The sequence below is a fragment of the Typopeltis vanoorti genome, chromosome 24 (assembly GCF_054136105.1).
Source record: "Typopeltis vanoorti isolate ZY-2024b chromosome 24, IOZ_Tvanoo_1.0, whole genome shotgun sequence".
In the NCBI taxonomy this organism is placed as follows: domain Eukaryota; kingdom Metazoa; phylum Arthropoda; class Arachnida; order Uropygi; family Thelyphonidae; genus Typopeltis; species Typopeltis vanoorti.
The window spans coordinates 54044969-54072273 of NC_143572.1; the positions used below are offsets into that span (position 1 = coordinate 54044969).

The window sequence follows — 27305 nt, forward strand, 5'->3', positions numbered from 1 at the left end:
CCCATAGTTGATGGAAAGTATCAAGAAATTTTCATTTCATTATCTGTTTTACCCTTTCTCTTGCCCATGTTATTAAAATTCTCGTGAAAATTAGGGTCAGATTTTTTCTGTATATCAAATCGATATAGTAACAAGTCTTTAGCAAAACTATATAATTCCATATCTAAATGATTTAACTGTTGAATTTTCTTTAGATCTCTTGCATTTATTGTGCTTCTTGTCAGACTGCTGTGGGTTTCATTTAGTTGTTGGAATGGTCGCAAAAAATGTAGATGGAAAGTATTCTCAAAGAGATATTGAGATATTCTCTGGTATTCACACAATCCAAAAAAGGTCATCTTTTGTAAGTTTTGTTTGGCACTAGCTAACATAATTGCATCTCGTTTCTCTTTAGGCATAGAAGAGGTGTTATAACATCCCACTAGGGTTAAGTTGGCTAACATTCGAGTCTGGCGATTAATAGCCAGATTGGAACTGCAACTCATAAAATCTTCTAAGGACACATCCTTCCAGTCTTCACCATCAAAGCAGGGAGGAAGCTCCTGCAATGTTGGTGGACGACCCTTACACATATGCCTTGAAGTTTTCCAAGTTGCACCTCTCTGAACATGACGGAATTCACTCAAAAATCTAGATACAGGATCTCTTAATAGTGTGATGTAGAAATACCTAAAAAATGTAGAAAATAAAATATTTTCATTAGTTAAAACTTATTTAAAAGTGTCACTCTCAAATTAGCAAAAATATTTTTATGCTTAGATACACCAATGTAAGGCATAACAGAATATCTTGACTAATAAATCAACTATTAGTCAACTTTTTTTTTAATTATTAATTTTTTTTAGTTACACAAATCCAATATACACACACACTAGAAACAAAAAAATATGAGTTTTAAATTTTTAATAATAAAAAAAGTTTAATAAGATGAATGAAATTGTTTCTACTGGAAACGGGTTGGATTGATGAAATCTGGTTTCATATTTCTTATGTTTAGCCACAGACGGAGCTCCACCTCAAGAAGACTTTTTTTTTTTAGGTCCACTAGCACAGAAAACCCAGTTCCACATATAACCTGTACATATGTCACAACTTTACAAACATACACACACAAGTGGTGAAAAAATAGTTGAGGACTTATGATTTAAGATATGAATGATTTTGAAATTTAGCAGAGAGATCCAACAGCATGGTTTGAACTATCTGCATTTAAACTTTTAATGCAAACAGTTTAACTCATCACCTTGAATGGAAGGCGACTGTGCCATCAACCAAATGCAGTCCTAACAGAAGTCAGTTGATAGCATGTTAAGAGACATTGTTTAAAACTTAAATTTTTTAGTTATTGAAAAATTAATAACAGAATAGACCTGCAATTAAACATAATACCATGACAAAAATATAAAAGTTAAAAAATAATAAAAGAACCTTGTACTCCTAAAGACCTTTTGCATATCCCCATGGGTATGTGTACCACACTTGGGGAAACACTGCTCTAGGCACTGCAGACCACAATCTAGCAAGCTTATTTCTTCTCCCATGAAGCAACATTCACAAAGCTATTCTCATCTATGTGCCATTTAGCATTATAGTAATGTCAAGTGGAGGTGATCTGAATGACTCCTATGTAAAATTTTCTTGGCTAGATTATTATGCTGATTCAAACATTTTATTACCAAAACAATCATACTGGTATATAAGTACATTAAGTTCCCTGGTTCACATTAAATTTTCCATACCAAACAAAGCCTTGGTTCTCCAAGTAGCAAACCAAGATTGTCCAGAAAACTCAAGCATATTGTAATTGGCTTTCATCAACATCTTTTTTTTTTTGTTTCAACTAAATTGGTCAGAATTTACTTGCAACTGAACAGCTGCAAGTAAATTAGCAACACGTTCAAAAACTGATTTTGAAAGGGCCTAAAACAGCAGAAAACTTGCACCATCAGAAGGATAAGATAAATGTTACTGGCCACAACTTTTGTCTAAAACCTTACATGATCTTGCCAAATGTCCTCCCACTATTCAAAACATCCAATATTTAATGTACCCTTTGATTCTTTGTTAGAAATACTCCTTGTTGACACTGGATTTTAGATGCCATTTCTCCAGTTCTAAAGTTTGTACTCAAGAGTCAAATCTTTGTCTATGCTATCCCTTTTTTTGTTCACTCCTATTACATTAGAAGTTTGCTAAAATTCAACTGATCCCCTAGAAGAGTAAAAATATCTATACCATCAAAGTACTATCCAATTTCTCTAACTTCAATTTTTGCTACAGTAATGGCAAAAACCACTGACAAGCAACTTTTATTACCTAGGAAACCCTTCACTTAATAAACAATCAATTATTATTATTCAGGACCTCCATGATGAACTAATATGAATTAATAATCAGGGCCTCCATGGAGTCACAAGCCTCATTGTGGGAGGCTCATCTGAGGCAACGAAGTTCATCATACCATTCCTTAAACTCATTATTTGTATTCTCACCACCTTACCAGATAATGCATTCTACAATTGAACCACTCTCCAAAAAAGCCACTTCTCACCCTCTTGCTCACAACTTCCAGGGATTGCTCCTTGTTCTTGCTCCTGCCTTGTTCTACCATATGAGAGATCCCACAGAGTCAATCCTATAATTACCTCTCAACAGTTTAAATATAATAATCGTATCTTCTTTGTCTTCTGTCCATCAAACTCTGTAGTCCATATGTCCTCAAACTAATATTGTACACTCTGATATTTGTTATTCTGCCTATGAATCCTCCAAGGTTCATTTATCCTCTTCAAATTTGGGCAACCAGATCTAAGCACAATAATATAACCACTCTTATCTCTGCAGGCTAATGTCCTTCTCAGTATTGCAGTAATTCTGAGTTCTCTCTCATGAGATGTCTCCTAAATTTCAAATTATCTGTTATCATCCTAAGATCCTTTCTTTTCCACTTCCTCTAGTTTAGTTCCAACAAAAGAGTATGCAGCATCCCATTAGTGGATTTCAATTTCCAAGACATTTAGTTGCATTAAAAAAGACATCCTCAATGATATGCCCATCTATCCAGTTTATTCCAGTCCTAAAGGGCTGCCACATTGGTACTATTACTAATAGTACCTCCCCAGCTTCATATCAACTGCAAACAACTAAATATCTTACTGGAAATTCATTGACAAGGTTAATTATTATTATTATTATTCCGGGCAACTCCAAGGGATCGATAGACTCATCAAGGGAGGCCCTAACATCATGTCAAGAACAACTATTCGACATTCACAAGGTATGATAGATACCTTGCCTTGAACTCATTCACGGTCGTAGCACCCACCACAGACTCTGGCAGCTTATTCCATTCATTCACCACTCTCCAAGTAAAAAACCTAGCTCTAACACCCTTGTTAACCACATTCTTGCCCAGCTTCCATGCATGGCCCCTAGTCCTCTCACCACCAGTCCTATTTTCAAAAATATCTTCTGGATTAATCTTATAGTAACCCTTCAGTAATTTGAATGTCTCAATCATATCACCCCTTTTCTGCCTATCGACCAATTTTTGCAACCCACAAATCTTCAACCTATTCTCATAAGGTTCATTCCACAGACCTGCTATCATCTTGGTCACTTGTCTCTGGATCCTCTCCACTTCCTCCCCATCACGAAGAAACCTTGGCACCCATAACTGGGCACAATAGTCCAGATGGGGTCTTATCAAGGCTCGATACAGAGGAACAATAACTTGTTCGTCTCTGCATGTTAAAGTATTTTTCAGAAGCCAAGTGATTTGATGAGTAGATTTAGCCACTTTTGCAATGTGCCCCCTAAACTTCAATTCCCTATCCACCAACACTCCCAAATCCCTAGCCTCATCAATCTCCTGGAGTATGGTTCCACCAATGTGATATACTACTGCTATTCTTTTCACCCCAAAATGCATAACCTTACACTTTGCCACATTAAATTGACATCCATTTTTCCTAGCCCAGTCCTCCAAACTATTGAAATCATCCCGTAAAATTTTGACATCCTGTGCACTCACAATTGCTCTACTTTGCCATCTTTGCATCATCAGCAAACAAGTGAACACTTCCTCTCAGATCCTTTCCTATATCATTGATGAACAAATTGAAAAGTAGTGGTACAAGAACAGAGCCCTGCGGCACACCACTAGTCACAAGCCGTCTTTTAGACTCAACTCCTGAATAAACCACTCTCTGGTATCTCTCCATCAACCACCCTCCTATCCATCTCACCAACCCTATATCCATCCCCATCTGCTCCAGTTTACTGATTAGGGTTCCATGTGGTATCCTGTCAAAGGCCTTGGCGAGGTCCAGTAGAATCACTGTAAACCCATTACTCTTATCCAGTTCAGCCGTCACTGTGTTATAAAATGTGAGCAAGTTACTGAGGCATGATCTACCTTCACAAAACCATGTTGTCCCCCATACAATATCCCATTTTCGTCTATCCAATCCTGTATTCTTTTCTTGACTAATTTCTCTAAGACCTTGACAACGATTCCTGAAATGCTAATTGGTTGGTAATTTATAACAGCAGTCTTGGAATTACCTTTATGCAGTGGAACTATTTTCCCCTCTTTCCACCCCCCCCCTGGGACTAACCCAGACCCGAGACTCAAATTAAACAAAATGGTCAAGGGTACTGACAATTCTTTAGCCACTTCTCGTACGACACGAGCTGGTTAAACAGAAGTTTTCCATTACAGAGGCCTGTGGAACTCCACTTATGACTTTCTTCTTCCTTGCCATCAATCCCTTGACCATAATTTTCTATTATCTATCAGATAGCCAAACTCCAGTCCAATTCACTAACTTAATATTTAAATCAATATGTTCGCCAAATGACTTTGTAAAATCTCAAAAATAATAGCATATGCCTTCCCCCAACAACTGCTCATGTTACTTTATTATAAAAGGCTATCAGATCACCGAAACAGTGATGCTTAACAAATTCATGCTGACCCTTCACAGCTTGATTACATAACCCTCCTCTGCCCAATGCCATATACAATCTCTCACTAATTTCTCCAAAATCTTAACGTCAACAGAAAAAATACAAATTAGTCTATAATTTGACATCTCCAATCTGATGCTACCACCCTTATGCAATCGCACTATCTTCTAACCCTCCATCCACTCCTTCAGCCTTCTCCCCCATGGCCAGAGTTTCAATCAAAAGCCAGATCAATGAACTATCAGGTACTCAGCATGCTCTCTCTCAAAACACCCGATGAAATCTCATCTAGTTCCACTCCCTGATTAACATCCAGAGTACCTAGCATTCAAAATACATTCTTATGCACTTCTAAACTTGAACCTTTCCAATCCTTCTAGTAATAAAACCTACTTTTGCAGGATAAAATATCCCAGTAAAGTGACCATTAACCAACTCCACTGTCATATGCATTGATCATCTGATCCCCATTTCCATCTAACAATGTTATTCTTCCACAATCATTTCTCCACCTACTGGCAACATGAAAGAAGTCCTTAGGATTTTCCCAAGGACTTTATTTTTCTTGTTTAAAGAGATTGCAGGACTAATCTCTTCTTGAAGGGCATCTTCCTTACTATGCTAGTCACTTTCCTGGCTTGAGTTTTAAATTCCTCATGTAATTACTTTACACTCCTCACTTTATACTTTTTCCATAACCTCTTCCTTGATTTAATTTGTCATCTACTTTTCACCAAAGTGTGTTATATTTTTCACTTGGAGTAAACAACTTGCCATTGCTGCTAATAAATATTTCTTTATTAGTTCCCATGCATAGCTGATATCTCTCCTTTCAAATATTTCCATCCAGAGAAACTGGCCAGAGCTGATTTTTAAGATTATTGAGCCTCCATAGCTCAGTTGGCATAGACAAAGCCCTTTGGTCAGAAAGAACTGGGTTCATTCTCATCCATGACAACAGGCAAACTGGCCCTGTGAACACACACAGATCTACAGCCACAAATACTTACAAGGTGGAAGAGATGGGATCCTGAACACATCTTTACACCCGTAGTCAACCTCCTGAAAGGAGACCTGTCATAATGTGTTTCCTTCTAGGAGTTTGGCTACTTCTGGAATACCTCCTGTTCTTCATCTTCAGTGTTCCTTGGCCTATAGCAATATCCCACTAAACATCCCATCTTGTCCACCTCAAAATCATACACTTTCAAAACCATTAATGTCATTTCTCTCCAAATTGTCTACTCTAAGAGGACACAACTCATAACTTAATACTCCAACATCTTGTTTACCTTTCTACTTCTATTCCTGTCAGGACCCATTTCTGTCAACTACATTTCACTCATTCTAATAATGTTTGGCCAGGCCAAGGCTATTAATAACAATTAATTTCCCTATTCCTTGCATTTGTATAGCAAAGCATCCACACATTATTACTATTTATATATACACTATTTAATTGTTATATATCATGCATACTCCCATGTTCCAATCAGTTATCCCTTGCCATCATTCTATCTGGCTTCTCTAGTTTCCCAGTCCTAGCATTCGCTTACAGAACAACAATCTGTTTAGATGTCTGCATCCTTCCATGTTCAAATGAGCCCATCTCTTGCATACAGTTCTCTTCTATCATCAAATGCACTCCAGTCATCCACATAATCTAAACTTCTCTTTCTTGCTATCATGCCATTCATTGCTACTGCTCTTCTCAACTCTGTATTATCATATCTGGATAATATGCTATATTCCTGTTCAGCATAATAAATAATTAAACAGACTGATCAATCCTATATTTCGTCTGTCACTGAGACATTGTCAGGGAAAGGATTAGACTGAATGCTTCAAGTCCTGTGAGGGGGCTGCCCTCTATGGGTGCTGTAGGCTAGCCTTAGCTGTTAGGCAGGAGGCCTAAGAATTCATTTCCCAAATCTTAGGAAAAGTTAATAGTTGGTATTTTAAATCAACTGCTGATTCTAAAAAGTATTTCAAATTTGTATGTTATGAAGCACAGTAGAGTAGTTTTCTTTCATTTGATTCTGTGCAAGGTATCCAAAAGGAATGATGAGCTAAACCTAAGTTACCATACTTATGGTGGTAGATGTATTTCTTATGTTCTTCTAAGTGGAATGTTTGCAGATCTCCCAGTTTGACCATAATATAAGTTGCAAGAACAAGGAACCCTGTGAACACCTGGAACAGAGAGAGAGGGGAGGTAAAGGATACTTAGAAGAGCAGATAAGGACATCCAGCTTCAGATGAGTTTTGAATGCAGTGCAGAGATTGTACTTTTTTTTTGAGTTCTGCCTTTTTTCCCCTGAGGTGACCCATATATAAAGAACAATGATGACATTACTATAATCAACGTTGAAGGGATGAGATGGAAGAACAATTAATTCGTTGATCTTTTTGACATTATAACCACTAGGCAAGAAAGTCTGGTGAATAAAGGAGAGTTCAGAAGTAAGTCCAGCCTGGGTAGAATAACAATTGGAAGCTCTATTAACAAGGGTTTTTGATAACACTATATTGTTTTTTTTTTTTGGGGGGGGGGATGATGGGAAAGATTGTGTGAAAGGGTGCTATTGGGAAGGTATGTGATTAGAGTATCTAGAAAAGGCAGGCTATTATTCATTTTCCAATTATATTCACTAGCATTGATGACAACAGTAGAATTACCCTTATCAGCTCTAGCGATTATTATGCTACATCTTTGCATAATTTATGGAGAGAAAGGAGTTACTGTTACAGAGATTTCTTCTAGGCAAGAAAGCTTGAAAAAAGATATTAGCTATATCAAGCCTGATATTGTTGGTAATGGCAGGAGCCAAGTTGCAAATACCACATCTATATGAAGCATAAAGTCTACTGCATGGTACTACTGCAAAAGTTTTGTGGCCAAGGCTAAGGATGCTAATGGCTGTTTCGTTGAGCCTTTCAGACAAAAGGCTTATATCAAGTTGAAATGGTTGAGAAAAAAAAAAAGATTATGTAGACTGTAATATTTCTTGATATATTTCTCCTCCACTAACCAAGTACAATCTCTGCACTGCATTCAAACCTCATCTGAAGCCGGCTGCTCCCAAGGATTCCCTACCTCTCTATTCAGGGTATTTATTTACAGGGTTCCTTATACTTGAAACTTTTATTATGGTCAAACTGGGGGATCTGCAAACATCTGCCTAGAACCTAAATGCATTTATGGTATGGTCAGTCAGGTCTAACTCACCGTACCTTGGATACCTTGAACAGAATCAAACGTGGAACAGCCTTCCCCTTGTGTTTCCCAAGGAATACAATAATAGTCTTAAATCAAATGTGAACAAGCTCCTCCTTTCCCAACCCACTACCTATATACGGTAGTAATATACTATAGAACTTCTCGTGTATGGGCTCGACATAAAAAAAATGGAAGAAACTACTGTGCTTCACCATATAACAAATACAAATTTGAAAGACTTTCTATAATCAGCTGCAGAATTGAAAAACCAACCTATTGTTATATTAAACTTCCCAAGATTTGGCAAACTAATTCTTAGGCCCCTTGTCCAACAGCACCCATAGAGAGCATCCCCCTCATAGGACTAAGCTTTTAGCCTAATCTTTTCCACTTATCGTTTTGTTCAATTTTTGTGTTTTTTACAATTTTAATATTGTTTCTCTGACAATGTATCAGTGACTAGCTTTTGATAAATGGCAGGGAAAGTTTCATGAATCACAAATGGTTGTGGAGGCTCTCTAAACATCTAATCAACTTTTGGAATAAATGCCTATGCCCAAGATCCCCCCCCCACCACCATTATATTTGTCTTCTGAGAAATATGATGGATGGGGGGGGGGGATTGCAGTTTTTGCTTTGGACATTACATGCAGTGATGGATGGATCTTTGTTCTCAAAACTTTAGAAGCATCGTATAATTCAGGCCAAATGAGAATGCCTAATTTAGATGACTCTGAATTATGCACAGTAGCTATAGTAAATCTTTTATATCCCCATCTTTTTACACTCCAAGTTTACAAATTTTTCTAACTCAAGCACTGATATGTACTTCTGACTAGACTCCTCTTAAATATTTTCTATCCCTGTTCTGTCAATTCTTGTTTCATTTAGCAATCTTTCAAAGTAATTACTCCAGCAGTGAGTAGATAGAGCTTTTGCCACCTGGGGCAGTCCCCGAGTTTGCTTCCACCCCCACCCTCTCAATACACACTAAAATACTACAAAAAGCCAAAACGACATATAAGGAAATAAATTAAAATAATTTTATTTTTAAAGTAAAACTTTAATTCCAACATTCTAAAATGTTATTTTTCTTGCTTTTTCGTTAGCAAAATCAATGATGACATTGTCAAAGTCTATTTCATCACTCAGTTGCTGGAAAGTGCTGCCCAGGGCAGACCGCACCCAACCCCCAACCACACCCTGTACTCCAGACATTCAGAATATCTTCAGTTTACATGCTCTGTTTATGATTTGATTGCTTTAACAGTACTCCTCCATTTCTAAGCTTTTTCAATAGCCTCCAGAACATTTCCCCACCTTTCTGATATTTATCATCTGTATTCTAACTTAGTCTTCCCATGAATTGTTTAGTTAGATTAATTTTCTTATATTTTCTCCTGTTCTATCAGCATACATTCTGACTCACCTGCTAGGAGCTTTCAGGTGAGTCCACTATGGAGTTCTAATTTTTCTGTCATTGCAGACAGCTTCAACACATACTTCTCTAGCAGAATCTATGTTTCCTTCAGAGAATGCCAATAAATCTCTAAGGTTTCATTCTTATTTTCAATATCTTTTATTTCTTTCTTGAATAATAATATTTGTATATGTCAGTCTACAGTTGGAGCTCATGTAATTCAGTGGATGATGTGAACATTTGCATACCATGGCACTTGACCACACGAAAGAAGACTTGGTTTCAAATCTAGTAAGTGACTAGAGGAAATTTTTCTAAGCCTTTGTTCGACTGGTTCCCAAGTTAGTCAATCTCTGGCACAGACAAGCAGGATTTTTCTCCTGGAAACTAGTTTTTTTTTGTCCTGTAAATTCAAGAAAATCAACTGTAGAACCCACACTATTTCAGACATTAAAAACATATTTTGTTAGGAACCACAAGATGGCAGCAGTTGTTGAACCATTTCTTCACTGTGTGCCACTTAATTAGTGATAACCTTGGGTCAGCTATGCTATCTCTGATTGGCTACCAGTAGAGATTGAACCACCCACTCAGTCTCAGGTACAAGATCTAGCATTCTTAGTTGATATTACAGGACATTTGAATGATTTAAATGTCAAACTTCAGGGGAAAGATCAGTTAATAACACACACGTATGATGCACTCTGGCAAATTTTAGATATAAATTGGTTTTGTTTCAAAACCAATTTATTTTTCATTTAAAAGAGAATATTCTAAATTACTTTCCTATGTGCGAACAGTTGAACAATAAGAATCAAAGTTTTACCTTTTCTCAATATTGTCCCAAACTAGAAAAGATTAAAGAAGAATTTGATAGATGATTTCAAGATTATAAGATGAAGCAAGACGAAGAAGTTTTTGCTTTTTAAAAAGGTCCTTTTTCCTTTAATTTTGAAAAAGCTCCTATTTGTATTCAAAAGAAACTTATTGATTTCCAAAATAATTCCATTCTAAAATGAGAAATATCAAGAAGTTGGTGTTCCAAAAATATACAGCTATTTAGGTCAAAAATATCTGGAAATAAAACGTTTGCAGCAAATAGATGACATGGTTAGATGACGATGACATCCTGACAGGAATAGAGATGAACAAATATGATATTTTTCGTGAAGATAGACAAGGAAGAAAGGGAGGAGGAGTACTGTTAATGGTAGCAGATGAGTTGTGCCCATCTAAGGTGGAATTGCAAGGTGCAAATAGTGGTCATGGTTTTGAGGCAGTATGGTGTGAGGTAGAAGTAAACAGGATGAAATATTTAGTTGGGTGTTGCTATGGACCTGGTAATATGGAGGGTAATGAGAAGGAAATGTATAGGCAAATTGGCCTAGCTAGCAAGAAACGAATTATCATTATGGGCGACTTTAATTATGGTAATATAGACTGGAAGCAAGAGACTGCATCTGGGGGTAAAGAAAATGAATTTTTGGAGTTTTTGAAAGATAATTACCTTAGGCAGCATGTAACGGAGGGTACACGAGGATCAAGAGTATTGGATTTGATCATCTCATCAGATGATGTTATTATAAATGAGGTGTCAAATCTTCCACCAGTTGGTGAGAGTGACCATGAGGTGATCATGTGCAGGGTGACTAGTCATTCAAGGACGTCTGTTAGAAAGGGATATATGTGGAATTATAAGACTGGTAATTACAAAAAGCTCAGAAAACAGCTTGCGATAATAAATTGGAAAGAGGAACTAGATGGAAAGGATATCAATGCTGCTTGGGCCATACTCAAGAACTATTTGGTGGAGGCAATATCAGAGTGTATTCCAAGGGTCAAGAGGGTAAATAGAGTGGGTGTAAAATGGATGAATCAAGAGATAAGGTATGCAATCTGGAAGAAGAAGGTATTATGGAAGAAACACAAAATGAGTATTTATAACAACCAGTTGCATGAGAAGTACAAAGAGCAGGCGAGGAAGGTGACTAACTTGATAAGGGTAGCAAAAATGCAGTATGAGCAGCAGTTAGCTAAAGCGGCCAAAAAAAATCCTAAGGAGTTTTTTTGATATGTCGCTAGTAGAAGAAAGAATGATTATGGTAGGTTGGGATTGATTGGTGAAAACGGAGGAATGATAACTGCTGCGGAGGATATAGTTGAGATATTTTGTGAGCAATTTCTAAAAGGTATTTCATTCTTGTGAATGTGACATCATGCAGAACTTGAAAGCAGTGGGAAAGGAGGAACTGTTAATAAGTGAACAGGAGGTATATGAGGAATTGAATAGACTTGATGTAAATAAGGCTGTGGGACTTGATGCTATTTCACCACGTGTCTTGAGGGAACGTGCCAGAGAGTTAACAACAGCTTTTGTATATCTTTTCAACATGAGTCTCTCACTGGGTCAAGTTATTCCAAAAGAGTAGAAAGAGGGTAAAATTGTTCCAATTCATAAGGGAGGTGATAAGAGTAAGGCTTTGAATTATAGACCAGTCTGTGTGTCTGAAGTTGTGGTCAAGGTATTAGAGAAGTTAGTTAGGAATAAAGTTCAGAATTTGGTTGACAACAGAAAAATACTCTTTGGCAGCCAGCATGGATTTACTAAAGGAAGACTGTGCTTTAGCAACCTGCTTACTTTTTATAATAAAGTGACAAATGCGTTGGATAAGGGTATTGCATATACAGTGGTATATTTAGATTTTGCAAAAGGCGTTTGATAAATTGCCACATGACAAGCTGGTAATTAAATTGGAACGGATGGGGATTGGTTCACTGGATTGGAGATTAGTTGTCTGATAGGTATCAGTGAGTTGTCTATGGAGGAGCGATATCCCAGAAGAGAAAAGTTACTAGCGGTGTACCTCAAGGGTCTGTTTTGGGTCCATTGCTGTTTAATTTGTATGTAAATGATATCTGGAGAGGTCTGAATGGTGATGTGCAGTTGTTTGCAGATGATGCAAAGTTGGGCAGAGCTATCAGGAGTAGTGTGGATGCTGTAGCTTTGCAAGAGGACTTGAATACACTGTCTGAATGGGTAAATAAGTGGGGATGTCAATTTAATGTTTCAAAGTGCAAGGTTTTGAAATTTGGAAAGCAGAGATGGGATGTAAAGTACACAATCGGTGCGAATATCTTGGAAGATATAGAGGAAATGAGAGATCTGGGAGTGATTGTAGACAAGGACCTAAAATTTTGGGGACATGTTACTAAAATAGTGAAGACAACACAGCAGATAATGATGCAGAGGACATTGACTTAGAAGGATGTTATGGTTCCTTTGTATAAGGCTTTAATCAGGCCACATATGGATTACTGTGCACAGATCTGGTCACCTGGTTTTCAAAAAGATGAAATTGCGTTGGAAAAAGTTCAGAGACGATTGACTAAGGTGGTTTCTGGTCTCTGGAATGTAAAGTATGAAGTCAGATTGACAAAATGCAATTTGCAGAAATTGGTGGATAGAAGGAGGAGTGGGGATATGATCGAGACATAAGCTGTTAAGTGGTTATTACCAGATTAACATTGAGGAGGTTTTGCACAGGGGTGAGGATAGCAGGAGAACAAGAGGTCATTCCTGGAAGCTGTATAAGGAGGGTGTGAGCAAGGGAGTGAGGAGCAGGTTTTTTGCATGGAGAGTGGCGAGTGATTGGAATGCTTTGCCCGAGAGTGTGGTGTGTGCAGAGACAGTGAATATATTTAAGGCACAGTATGATAAACTGTGTGTATAACAGTGGACCTCCCACGATGAGTCTTTGACTCAATGGAGATTTTTATAATAATAATATTCTATGTTATTTTGGAAGCACCTATTTATGCGAACAATTATTCTCATATGCGAAAGGTAACAAAACAGCCCACAGATTAAGACTAACCGACATCAATCTTTCTGCCATAATGAAGGTCGTATGCTTTCAATCTTTGATTCCAAATTTTGGCAAGCTGGTTAGCTTGCAAAAATTCACCAAAATATAGACTCCACCCCCTCCTCACCAAAAAAAAGTAGAAGTATTTTATTTCAACACAAAACACAAAAAATTTCAAGCTAATAGGAGACTCTGTAAATTTTTGTGATGGTTATTAATGAGACTTTATACTTTTTTTTAGACTGTATAAATATTTGATTTGTTCAAATAAAATTTAATTTTGGTTTAAATGCTATATATTGTAAATATTAATATAAAAAAAAAAGAATATTTTTATTGAGTTGTCATAATCATTATACTATTATTTTATGTCTTGTAATAACTTAGAATAAATAAAATTTATTATTAATTTTCCACTTTATTTATACTCATGCTTTCACTTCCCTTCAATTCTAATTAGTGCAGGTTTTATTTAGTTGAAAATTTTTTTGCAGCCCACTTGAGATACACTTTTATGACAAATGGCTCGCAGTCCAATTGAGTTTGACACTTCTGGCATAAGCACTGATCTAAGATGGCACCATAAGAAATAATCCAAATGGTCAAAGAGGGCTTCTGTGGACATTCAATGAGTCCATGTTGTCCGATCCATTTCCATAGAAATGGATCTTGCAAAATATTCTGGAAGTTAATCGAAAAATGAGGCTGAGCCCCATCTTGCTGAAACAACATAACTTCTTGTCTGCCAACAGGGTCTGATCCAATTCGGGCACATTAGAAATGTTTAGGTAGATTACACCTGTTACAGTGTTGGGAAGGGAATATGAACCAAAGAATAATTTACCAACAGTTCTATGATCAACTTATTGGAATAGGCAACTGAACATTGCATGGCACATCTTTGGCATACATAAGAACAATCCCTATTTTTTTCTTTTTCATTAATTTAAGTTCCATGGTACAACAATGAAAAAAAAAATTAATAAAACATTGTAACAAGTCCTACTGGACCTCACTTTTGGTATACCTTTTGGTATTCATTTTTTACTCTGCTATGTTAAGAATGTTAACAAGGACCAATCCTTATTGTCAACTGCCTTCTCTAATGATTAAAATTTCTCTACTTCTTCCTTAGAAGTTTTATGGGATCATAAGCACAAATCTGACTAATTATCCAATTTCCCATTTTTAAAATAACCTTCCATTGAAGAAATTGGTCTTCACGAGTAGTAAAATACTACTGCTACTTTTTTTTCTGATTACTTGCCCAAATATAACATCTTACAGTTATTTAGCATGATCTCACCTGTTGTCTTCTTTATCTCAGCAACACCAATTATGTCAACCTGATACTTCTCAAATTCTTCAGCCATTTCTATTAGGCAACACTCCAGATGGCATGATATTTCTTCATGATGTACCATAATTATATTTCAAGCTAATACAGAATATAATTTATTTTTCAGTATTTAGTTGAATACCAACCAATGGGTATTCAACTAGATACTCAACCTTTTATTAACATCCGATCTCCAGGGAGTCGGAGACTCATCGTGGGAGGTACACACACTAACACACACAAAGCTCATCCAACTGTGCCTTAAACTGATTCCATGTGTCTACATTCACAATACACTTAGGTAATGCATTGCACTCGCCAACCACTCTCCACGTAAAGAACTTGGCTCCTCACTCCTCTGCTCACACCCTACTTTAGTGAGTAGAATGCATTGCCTCACAGTGTGGTGAATGAGCTGAAAGCACCATTGGGTTTAGTGTGTAACAGCATGTACCTCTTGTGATCTTTTGACTTCATGGGAGCTGCTGTTAATGATAATAATAGTAGTTACAAAGATAGCATAGCGAAAGTAGTATCACTTATTTTTTTCATCTCCTGAAGTAATCTTTTTTTTTTTATTGTACTGTTGGTAAAAGACAATTATAAGCAGCTCAATTTCATCACCAACTAGGAGATTTGCTGAGCTGTTCCAATCCTCCAGCCAATTCCAGAGTTAGTATTCATAGACAAGTAGGATTTTCTCTCTCAGAAAGTTAGTTTTTAATTCAACAAAATCTTGGCTCTGGAACACACGAGTACATACAAATATAAAACTGGCTAGCATAGCACACAGTATTCTCTCAACCTTGGCAAAAGTGTATATAGCTATCTACTAATATTCAAAAACTTACAGATAAAAGAGTGCTACTCCTTTTGGAGAATGAAGGCATTAGGAGACAAATGTTGATGTTGAATTAAACTAAACACACACTTAAAGCACTTCTAAATGAGAAATTATTCATTTCATTAAACAATGGCAGGCAAAAACTGCAGCTTGTTATTAAACAGAAATAGTCAACTCCTACAAAAAGACCTATAATTGCAGACTGAGATAAATCAGTTAGGAATGAAATTTCCAAAAAGGCACAGATTCCAATTAAATTAGCCAAAATGAGATGGGATTTTCTCTTCTGAACAGTTAAAAACATTTCTCCCCTTAATTAGCTATTTATTATAATAAGACGCTGTAAATAAAGTGATTCTGGCACCAAAGTTAAATAATAAATAAATAAAATTCTTATTAAAAAAAAAAAGATCAGATAATTATAAAATTATCTGATCTTTTTTGGAGTAACCAAAACAACACAAAACACAAAAAATTTCAAGCTAATAGGAGGCTCTGTAAATAAAATAAAAAGCAAAATAAAACCAAAATGTGTCAAATATATTCAGAGTTCTGAGAATTTGCTATCCTATCATAAAAATTATATTATGTATGACATGATGAGGTATGATAATGATGAGCTGAGCAGAAGAGCGGTGATATTGAATGGCATAATAGCGAGAATGTGTGACAAGAGAGGACTAGTATATGTGGATGCTTGGAGTGTGTTTGAGGAAAGAGAGGAATTGTATGCGAGAGACCATCTACATTTGAATGAGGAAGGATGTAGGCATCTGGAGCGATTGCTGTTCTGAACGAGTCAGTGTGTCCCAGGGAGGATGATAGCAGGGGTGGCCTCTTGTGGGAATGGATACTTGGAAGAAGGGAAACGACATCAGGTAACATTGAGTCCAGTGGAGTGTAGAAGGAATAATGCTGAGTATAGAAACAATGACATTTATATGCTTTATACTAATGCCAGGAGTATCTGGAATAAGGGAGAGGAATTGGTGGCCAGTGACCATCAGCTGACCAATAACTTTTGGCCAGGCTGATGCAGATAGCATCGGCCTGGCCAAAAGTTATTTGTATCACTGAGACGTGGTTGACAGAAGGGGATATAATAACAGGAATACAAGTCGCTGGGTACAGCATTTTTCGTCAGGATAGGAGGGGAAAGCGTGGTGGTGGTGGGGTACTGCTTATGATAAGTGATGACCTATGCCCTCTAAGAGTGGAGGCTTTGGAAGGAAGTGAGAAATGATTTTGAGAGCATATGGTGTGAGGTAGAGGTAGGCAAGACAGGATATTTAGTGGGGTGTTGCTACAGACCCAGTAGCACGGAGGATGGGGACCAGGAGATGTTTAGACAGCTAAGTTTGGCAAGTGCAAGAAGAATGATTGTTATGGGAGATTTTAACTACAGTAGTATAAATTGGAGAGAGGAAGATGCATGTAGAAATAGGGGAATGGAATTTCTAGAATTCTTGAGGGACAAATGTCTTAGGCAAACATGTAACAGAGGGTACAAGAGGTTCAAGAGTTTTGGATTTGGTTATAGCATCAGAAGAGTTGATAATAACTGAGATGACATCTCTCCCACCAGTTGGAGAGAGTGACCATATGGTTTTGACTTGGAAAATGAATAGACATGCAGGAGTATCAAAGAGACGGGAACATATGTGGAATTATAAAGCAGGTGATTATAATAGTCTTAGACATCAACTTCGGGAAGTTTCATGGAGTGAGGAATTGGAAGGCCAGGATATCATTAGTGTGTGGGAAATTGTGAAAGAATATTTGATTGTTAGCAGCAATGGTAAGTTGTATACCACGAGTCAAGAAGAGAACACAATTTGGAGTAAAGTGGATGACAAACAATATTAAACAGGAATTGCATGCGAAAAAGAGGCTATGGAAGAGATATAAAGAGACAGGTGAAGAGAAGATGCGTTAAGAATATAAGACACAGGTCAGAAGAGTGACTAGTGTGGTAAGGAAAGCAAAACTGGAATATGAGAAGAGATTGGCCCTAAGATCCAAAGAAAATCCTACGGAATTTTTTAGCTATGTGGCCAGTAGGAGGAGAAATGACTGTGGAAGAATGATATTGTGGGATAAAAATGGGAATAGAGTGACTAAGGACATAGTGGAATTGGTCAATGAACACTTTATTGGAATATTTCATCCTAGAGGAGTCAGTTTTAATGCTAGAGGGATAGGACTGGTTCGAGGTTTAGATGTACAGGAGGAGAGTGTGTTTCAGATACTGAGTACTCAGGATGTCAGTAAGCTTTGGGACTGGATGGTATTTCACCACGAGTTTTGAGAGAATGTGCTAGGGAACTGACATTGCCTTTAACCTGGCTTTTCAATGAAAGTCTGGCTGCGGGAAAGGTGCCCAGGGAATGGAAGGAAGGTAAGATAGTGCCATTGCATAAGGGTGGTAACAGACTGGAAGTGTCTAATTATAGGCCAGTCTGTGTGTCATCAGTAGTTGTTAAGATTTTGGAGAAAGTAGTAAGGGACTGTATACAGCACTGGGCAGATGAGGGTAACGTTATCTGTGAGAGTCAACATGGATTTGTGAAGGGGCACTCTTGTTTTAGCAATATGTTAGCCTCTTATAATAAAGTTACAAGAACATTAGATGAGGGAAAGGCATATACACTGCAATTTTCTTAGACTTAGTGAAGGCATTTGACAGGGTGCCACATGATAAGCTGATATTTAAGTTGCGTCACATATGGATGCCAGATTGGTCAACTGGATTCAGGATTGGCTGTCTGATAGGTATCACAGAGTTGTGTATGGTGGAGCAGTTTCTAGGAGGCAGAGGGTTACAAGTGGGGTCCCACAGGGCTCAGTACTAGGACCTATATTGTTTAACCTTTATATCAATGACATTGCCAGTGGACTGCAAGGGGATATTCAGTTGTTTGCAGATGATACGAAGCTGGGAAGGATTATTAGTAATAGTGCAGATGTGGTAGCCCTGCAAGAGGATTTGAATAAGCTAGATAGATGGGCAAATGAATGGGGCTGTTGGTTTAATGCAGCAAAATGTAAGGTCTTGAGGTTTGGGAAACATCAATGAGATGCTGCATACTCTATAGGAGGAGTTATACTGGAGGAAGTAGGGGAAACATGAAATCTGGGGTTGATGATTGATAGAAACCTGAAATTTAGGGGACATATTGCAAAGGTGGTGAAGGTAACACAGAGGATTGCTGCAATTATGAGAAGGACACTGACCTGCAGAGATAAAAGGGTTATCATTCTGTTGTATAAGTCTCTGATCAGACTACACTTAGACTATTGTTCTCAGATTTGGTCCCCAGGATTTGAAGGGGATAAATTAACTATGGAAAGGATACAAAGATGGATGACAAAGATGGTTTCAGGACTGTACAAGCATAGTTATGAGGATCGGCTGAGAGAATGTGGACTGCAGAGTTTGGTGGATAGAAGAAGGAGAGGTGATATGATTGAGACTTTTAAACTGTTGAGAGATGGTTACAGGGTTGACACTGGGGAGTTCTTTTTGCTTGGTTGAACAGCGGGAAGGAGTGATTACAAGAGGCCATCCCTGGAAGTTACGAAAGGAAACTGTGAGCAAGAAGGTGAGGAATGGTTTCTTTGCATGGAGGATGGTTGAACCATGGAATGCATTGCCTGATGGAGTGGCGAGAGCGAGAACGGTCAATGAGTTTAAGGAGTGGTATGATAGACTTTGTGTTTCTTAACGGGGACCTCCCCTCGAAACTTGACAGAGTTTATGTTCTTAGGAAGGACCTCCCACAATGAGTCTTTTGACTCCATGGAGGCCTGAATAATAATAATATAAATCATATATGAGAGGCAAAGCATCAGCAAATCACTGCTGTATGTGGGGTGCAGATGTGTTGAAAAAGATGAAATCTATTGACATTTTTCTTGAAGAGTTTGAGGTGGCTATTGGGAACACTTTATGAAATCCATGAGCTGGAGGTCGAATCAAGTTAGTAACAGAGGAATTATCAGCCTAAGTGTTCTATGACAATATCAAAAACTTTTTCTTTTTTTTTTTTTTTTTTTTTTTTTCTTTTTTTTTTTTTTAAGAGGTTTTAGGTGCATCAGCTCAAAAATATGCAAACAGTATTCTAAGAATGGAGGGATTTGGGAGTTTCAAGAGTTAATAGCTGGATGAGTGAAAATTAGAATTTACAGTGGAAAAGAATGCCTAGTTTTTAGAAGGTGAAGTAGCTACTGACATAGGAATTTTTTTTCATCTGATCATGAAGTATGTTATACTTGACAAGGAATTATATTCCTGCCAAGTACAATATATTTGATGACCAAGTGAAAAAAAATTCCTACAACTTTCTGTGTGTTAAAGCTCAAGTACTGGGAGGACATTATATTGGAGGTTTAACAGAGTATTGACAGCACTAAGAAAAAAGATTAAAAACTAGTTGAATGCTTCCAATATTGTGCTGGTGTTAGACCTAATGTACAACATTAAACTAATAAATTTAGTTTAACCTTTATCCAAGTGTAAGCAAATGTACAACATAGAATGAGGAATCTTACTCAGGTCTCAAAATAGCCAACAATACACTTGAAACTGAGATTATTATTTTCCAAGTCTTTGCTTCCAAAAAAGTAAGCCATCTTCTGCCCAACTTCCTGCTCACAGAAAGTCACGAAAAGATAAAAGTGTCAACACCAGTGCAAATAAAGGTAATACCACAATCGTCTTAAACACCACTGAATATATTCAGAAAATGGATATTATTCTCAGAGATCACTACCTACATCTCACTAAATTGCAATCCACCAAAATGCAGGTTAAAAAAAAAAATTAAAATGCCCATTTTTTGTAATGACATCATAAAAAAACTCAAATCCTTCAGTTCTCTCTTCTATACAGTTTACCTAAAATCCATAAACTTAATTTCCCTCCTTAAGACCTATGGCAGATGCCACTGATGCTCCATGCTACAAATTGTTAAAACAGATAGCTAACTCTTACCTCCTCCCCCCTCTACCCACATTGGTCATACCCCCATCCTATATGAAAACTCTACCCATTTGAAAACCTCTATTGAAAATCCAATTTTAAATAATACAAATATACTGGTAAACTTTGACATCATCACTGTTTACTAATAGTACTTTGTATAACACCCTTAACACTCTTAAAAAATGTTTTCCATCTTAAATTAAGGGGATATTAAATCCCACATAGTTTTAAAACCGAATAAGAAACTCAAAGATTGGAATCAGAGAGTTTCTTGCCGAATATAGTAAACTATAAAGTATCGGCGACACTAGCGTTAGCCAATGCAAGTGATCCTAGTACGTAGTACAATACCGGGCAACTCGTTGCAAAGGTGGGGAAGTTCAGATCGCTATTCTTAGGTATTTTCCATAATGTAAAAACACATTTCCTAGGAAATGTATGCTGTTATTACATTATGGATGTAATAACATTATGTTTTCCATCTGATATCTTAGATCTCTTTTCCTTTGCTGTCAATTCTGGTTCCTTCCTATCACCTCAATAGTCTACATCCAAGAATCCAATATACAATGGAAAAGGAAAATAACAGCTTATCCTTCTTAGACACATGCCTTCCAAATGGTAACCTCTCCTTCACTGTATATAGAAAACCCACACAGGCGAACTTTCCCACTGCCACTCCTCTCAACAATATAGTATCTTTAAAACTACCCAACAGAGCCTACAATCTTTGTTATAGTGGAACCTCCCTTTCCACAGAACTCAACCATATACACAACACCTTCTTATCCAATGGCTAGAGTTTTACAGAATTAAAAAAAAAAAAAAAAAATAATTCTCCCCCAATCCTCACCCACTCCTTCAGAAGGATTTCAGTACCTCTACACAGCATTTAAGCCTCACTGGAAACTTGCTACCCTTATCCGTCCTGCCAAAGACCAGTTCCGACCACTCTCAGGGCATGGAGTATATAAAATACCCTGTTCCTGCAAGCTGGCATACTTTGGAGAGACAATTAGATCACCCACCATCCATTTTTGCATCCACTTACATCAGCAATCATGATGATGGTCAACCTGGTCTTGCAGACTATGTATTGAATACCACTCAGGATCTTCTGGAAGAAAAAAAAAAATGCCTTGCTCTATCAGAGTAAATTTAAAATAGAAAGACTGTTTTTGGAATCTCCAGTGGCATTCAAAAATCAACTGAATTTGAACAAATACAGTTGCAAGAAAACTTGCAAAAATTTTGGGAACATTAATCGTAAGAGGTCCTACTTGACAACCTTATTGTCATGTAGGTTATTGTCAAGTGTGTGTTGCTTTGAGTGTATATTACAAGTATTAGTTACACTACCTGAAGATGTCTCAGTGATAGATGAAAAATTGGAAGCATTAAAATAGTTTTCAATCCTTCCTTAGTGCTGTCAATACTCCATTAAACCTCCAACATGATTCCTACAACTTTCTCTAATTCAGAGTATTTTAATAATATAGTGATACTCTTTTACTACTTATATACTGTATATATAAAATATAACATCTGCATTGATGAGACCTCAAAGGTCAAGACCAATTTAGGCAGCGGCCCTTTCCCTAATAAATAACATACATGTCCAAAAGCAATGTGCTCTGGGATACTAAAGGCAAACGGTGCAAGGTAAACAGCTTCTACATGTAAGTTGCCTTATCACGAAGATGATTCATACATTATTTTGTTTAGTCTTGGGTAAGGATTAAAACAAGAATAATTTGTCAAGTATAACATATATATATATATATATATATATTGATGTCATGTGTTTATGATAGGAGAGGTGAATTATAGTAAATTATGATGCAAGGAGAGCGATCTCATCCATAGATATACTACTGAGGTCACTTCACCCCAGAGAAGAAGCAACCAAAACAGTATATCTATATATCCTCTTTGCCTTCCTACATGTATAGAAAGAAAGGTATAGAAGATAGTAGCTTTCAGAATTTGGAGAGCGACAGGTACAGCAAACAAATGTTACTAAATGGGGTAAGGAAACCTTTAGCCAGAGGAGATTGAAAGAATAAGATTCTAAATCTGAAATTTCTTTGGTTATGGTCTTCAAAAAGTATCATGCAATGTGTGCTTAACTCTTCTTCTTCCTAGTGTTATGTCCCACTTGGTGCAGTATCTGCTGCGATGATGCTACTTTGGAAGACCCCAACCAGCTTGTCACATAGCCTGACATTGAGGGACACACACACCACCTAAGAACATGACTGTAGATGTGTGTTCACAGGGCTGGTTTGCCTGTTTTGAGAAATGAAAAACGAGTTTCCAGGCAAAAAAAATCCTTCCCCCCCCCCATATGAGACCAGCTAATTCACCTTTAATCGAAAAGACTAAAAAGGTTCCTTGCATCACAGACAGCAATTGTCTTTCCGACCAAAAGGGCTTTGTCTATGGCAACTGGCCTGTGGAGGCTTCCGAAAGTGAAGCTGAACTGTGGTTGATGTAACTGTCATTTAGATTTCTATAAAGAGAGGATGGTCTAGTCTTTAAAAAAGGCCTGTAACTTTCCCACTGCTAAGTAAAGGCCTCTCCCAATGCAGGAGGGTTGGGTCTACTTCTCTCATGGTGACCCATTCCATCTTGGGAGAGTATTCATACTTGTCTGGAAGAATGTATGAAGATGAAAGGCAATCAATCACAAACATCCATGCCCTAAACGGGATTCGAATCTGAAGCCTCTTGGCTGGAGAGCGGATATGCTAGCCACTCGGCCAACCAGGCCAGCGATCTAGTCCAGAGGTGTGTAAATGATGATGTCCATTATTTATGCCATTGATGATGAAGTGGGATTTAGGCTTGTTTTGCATATCTTGTTTGATTCATCTTTTTTTCACAGTGATGCTATCGATTAGTTCTAACATAAGATTTCTTTTCTTCATTTGTCTTAAAATGTTCAGTTTTATTATATACAAACACCCCTACAGTACAGCCGAAAAAAAAAACAAAAAGGAAGCATCTTTTGACATGAAAAAAGCTGGGAGCTGGGTTTGATTCTTGTTATGATTCAAGGAATCTGTTTTTTTATTTTTTTCCAACTGAAAAAAAGTTAACCTGTCTCATACAGAGATAACAGAATTTTTTCCTCCAGAAACTTGGGTTTTTCCTCTTCTTAAATAGGAAAACTGGCCAAAGAATGCATGCAATTAAGAGATATCTATTGTGTAGTATGTAAAAGATGGAGTGCAAATGGTTAGGATGTAATAGCATCCTTCGACATCTTGCAACTTCATGGGGTGTCACAATAATAACTGAAATATTTAAATCATTTTCCAAGGGTGATGCCAGGATAAAGACCCATCGGAAGACCAACATCTACCTAGATTCATGCTGTTAAAAGTGTTTTAGAAGACCAAACTATATGATTCACAACATTGTAGTCTTAACAGATAGACAAATTTGGGGAAAAAACTGTTGACAGAAAGGTATGCAGTAATAGCAAACTTGTCATGTAGTACCATCATAGCATCCTGTACCCCCCCCCCCCCACCTTAACTACATATCATAATTTCATAATAATTTTTCAGATATTCAAAAGAAACTTCTCTTTATTATAACGTTCATCACCATTACCAAATCCATTCTAAATTAGCCTAACTTCAAGGGATTCTAAATTTTTTCAGGACTCACCTAGCAGTAGTTATTAGTGATATTCACAACACCCCGGGAATACAAATAAAATCACTGGAGGCCAAATAATAAATGAATTTTGGTCATTTTTATATTCAAAATTAGACATGTAATATGCTGTCTGTCCTCATTAACATGAAATTGTAATTAACATACAAAACGACCGAGTTGAAGGAAATCTTTACATATTACTGGGTTTAACAACTTTTTCAAAAAAAGAATTACTATTCGTTATTACAAAGTAGAAGTAACTACACAGGAAAAGAAACATGTTACTAGCCTTAAAACTATTTAGGAAAATTGTAATTCAGAAAAAATAACATTAGATACACAAGAATGGCTTGACAGAATCTAATTCCTGTTCTGTGTGTGTCCATACACTAATTTGGCCCTAACATGAATTTAGGGCATTTCCACTCTATACAGTAATGATATTAGATCAGATAGAATGTTTCTCTGCCACCACCCCTAAGTTAACAAGACTGTCGCCCGTGCCCAACAATGTAATACGATACACAATTAAGATAAACAACTTTGGTCTAAAATTAAATTTAAAAAAAAAAGGGGGGGGGGTATAAGTTAAAGAGCCATAAGCTCAAAAACCAGTATATCGAAAATTAGGATTAAATAATTACAATATTACCTTCTTTGAGATGATCCTCTTTCAGTTTGATCCATAGCATTATCTACACAGCTTGTGAGCTCTGTCCAATCCGCATGTAGGCCACATTTCCAACCTGTAGAATATCTGCTGAAAAGCCAAAATCTATCTTCCGAATCTGGTCTATAGCATCGGCACTTTTTTCTTCCTTTCTTGCACTGGCATGGTTGCTCCAGATCAAGATCCTTGACAAGGTGTCGGCCAAAGGCAGTTCCACCTGTCTTTTGTACATGAAGAAACACTATGACATCTGATCCTTTGATATCAAAATTAAATTCATCCTTTGTGAAATCGTCAAAGATGAGTTTAGTGCGAGCTTCATCTAGATTCAGTCTTGATTTTATAAGCGGATGCGATAAAAATGTTAACGGTCTTCCCATATTATCAGCCACGACATGTTTTAAACTCAATTTCGACCAACTCTGGTATCTGAAATGAGAATAGCCCCAGCCATTTAAAGCACATACTCTATCTGGGCACAGCCAGCTCACAAGGATTAAACCGATAACTGTAACAAGTACACATATTATTAAGAGGATTCTGTATTTCACGCTCTTTTTCATTCAGTCCATTACACAAGAGCCAAAATGCACTAAGTATAAGTAGATAGTTAAGAATGAAAATTATAACCGGATACAGCAGAAATCTTTGAGAACATCAAATGACCGACCATAACAAACCCACAACTGTACCAGAACTTAAGCATATTGATCCCCAGTAACCCAACATTTGTTTAACTTCTCTAAGAAGCTTGACATTGCGCCCTCTTACAGTACTAAATGAATTTCACTTATCGACTATAATTCGGTAATAAGGGTTTTCAGCTTCTTGTTTTCATTAAATCATTCTTTATAAAAATATTTTCAAAATACGAAGATGAATTATATATAGTTACTTCACAAAGTGATTTTCCACTGTAGCAAATACACAGAAAAATGTAAACGTTGTACATGTGATTGATTATGATAGTAACTCGAATATGCAGTAGACGAAGATTTCATAAATAATCATATTACCTATGATTTTTATATAGTTAAGGGGATCAATTTTTTATGTATTCAGTGAGTCTTTCATATTTCTCAGCCTGCTCATTTTTGAAATTAATGAGCTTTGGTCTGTCTACAGTATCATTACATTCAGAGTGACTTGCACATGCAAAATGCTATTGCTCCCGTCTAACAGACAATAAGATTTTCATTAAGAATTCTTTGTGTTACTTGTCATTTGAAAGCGTACTATTTTTTAAGAAAAAAATTTGCATATTCATTGTAGAAAAGAATTTCTACTCTGCAATTAATTTTGCAGTGAAATTCTTTAATTACGCTGTAAAATGATTTTATAAATCATTTTCCGATCTTCAGCAGTGTGTCAAATGTCTGGGTCTGTTCAATACCGTTTTTATAAGCCCATTTGTTCGTATTATATCATGGTAGCAAATATATCAAGTTTCTGGAAGCAAAATTGCTGGTTTTCATTTAAGATACTTAAGATACACTAATTTAGCTTTCCTCGAAAAGACATAATAAACTAACAGGTGAGATTTGAACCAAGGCTTCTTTCCCAGAAAAAAAAAAGGCTTGCCGAAATCATATTGTAAAATATGACTTTACAATATGATTTTGACTCAATTCACCAACTACAACGAACTACAACTACCTGCATCATCTACGCCTACGCCATCTACCGCCCACCATCACCGCTAATACTTTTACAGAGAATCACAAATATCCATGCCCACGGAACGATTCGAACCCGCAGCCTTTTGGCTGAGAGCTTATATAACAAATAAATAATTATATGTTATTTTAACAAAATAAAATAAGATTTACAAAATATAGTTCACCACGAACACGCACCAATAATAAACGTTTCATATCTCACAGAAATAACGCGTGCAAGCTTATAATACACTGCTCAAGCGCAATGTATCTAATGACGTAACGTGCAATGACAAGCGCAAACGAATATCGGCGTTAGATCGCAGTGCATTTGTTTCGTAATCTAAACCGTTAATCGAACAAATCCAATTATTAACTATTCAATCAATGCCAAAACATAAGCCGTAACCTTTAACATGTTGTATTGCATTTATATAATGTTGTAAGCGTTGTTATTATTTATAAACACAGACAAAATTTAATTTTTTAATTTTTTCCTTGGGGATGCTGCAGTGTCGCAGTGCTTATGTACGAGTCGTCACTGGCGGATACTTTAACATTCAGACAACCAGCCGACAATATGTAATGTTTGTGATTGTCTGTGAAAATACTATTGGTGATGGAGGGAGGGAATGGCATTGGCGTAGATGATGATGTTGATGAT

At 36.9% G+C, this 27305-nt stretch overlaps 2 protein-coding genes across 2 annotated transcripts in view; one reads left to right on the forward strand and one right to left on the reverse strand.

Moving 5' to 3' along the window:
- Window positions 1–25619, reverse strand: LOC150093219 (heparan-sulfate 6-O-sulfotransferase 3-B-like). Its single transcript, XM_090413924.1, has 2 exons — window positions 24966–25619; window positions 1–669 (listed from the first exon to the last, which is right to left on the reverse strand). Exons 1-2 carry the CDS (start codon window positions 25544–25546, stop codon window positions 21–23), a joined length of 1230 nt encoding a protein of 409 aa, XP_090270050.1. The 5' UTR covers window positions 25547–25619; the 3' UTR covers window positions 1–20.
- The window catches only part of Uvrag (UV-resistance associated gene), a 247078-nt gene that overhangs the window by 968 nt on the left and 218805 nt on the right, over window positions 1–27305 (forward strand). The gene's annotated exons all lie outside the window — the stretch shown is intronic.

Excerpts from the sequence above, each read along its gene's own strand:
- LOC150093219 (XM_090413924.1), bottom strand. The coding sequence starts at position 25,546 with ATGAAAAAGAGCGTGAAATACAGAATCCTCTTAATAATATGTGTACTT. Across the intron at positions 670-24,965 it reads AGAGGATCATCTCAAAGAAG|GTATTTCTACATCACACTAT; the intron begins GTAATATTGTAA and ends TACATTTTTTAG.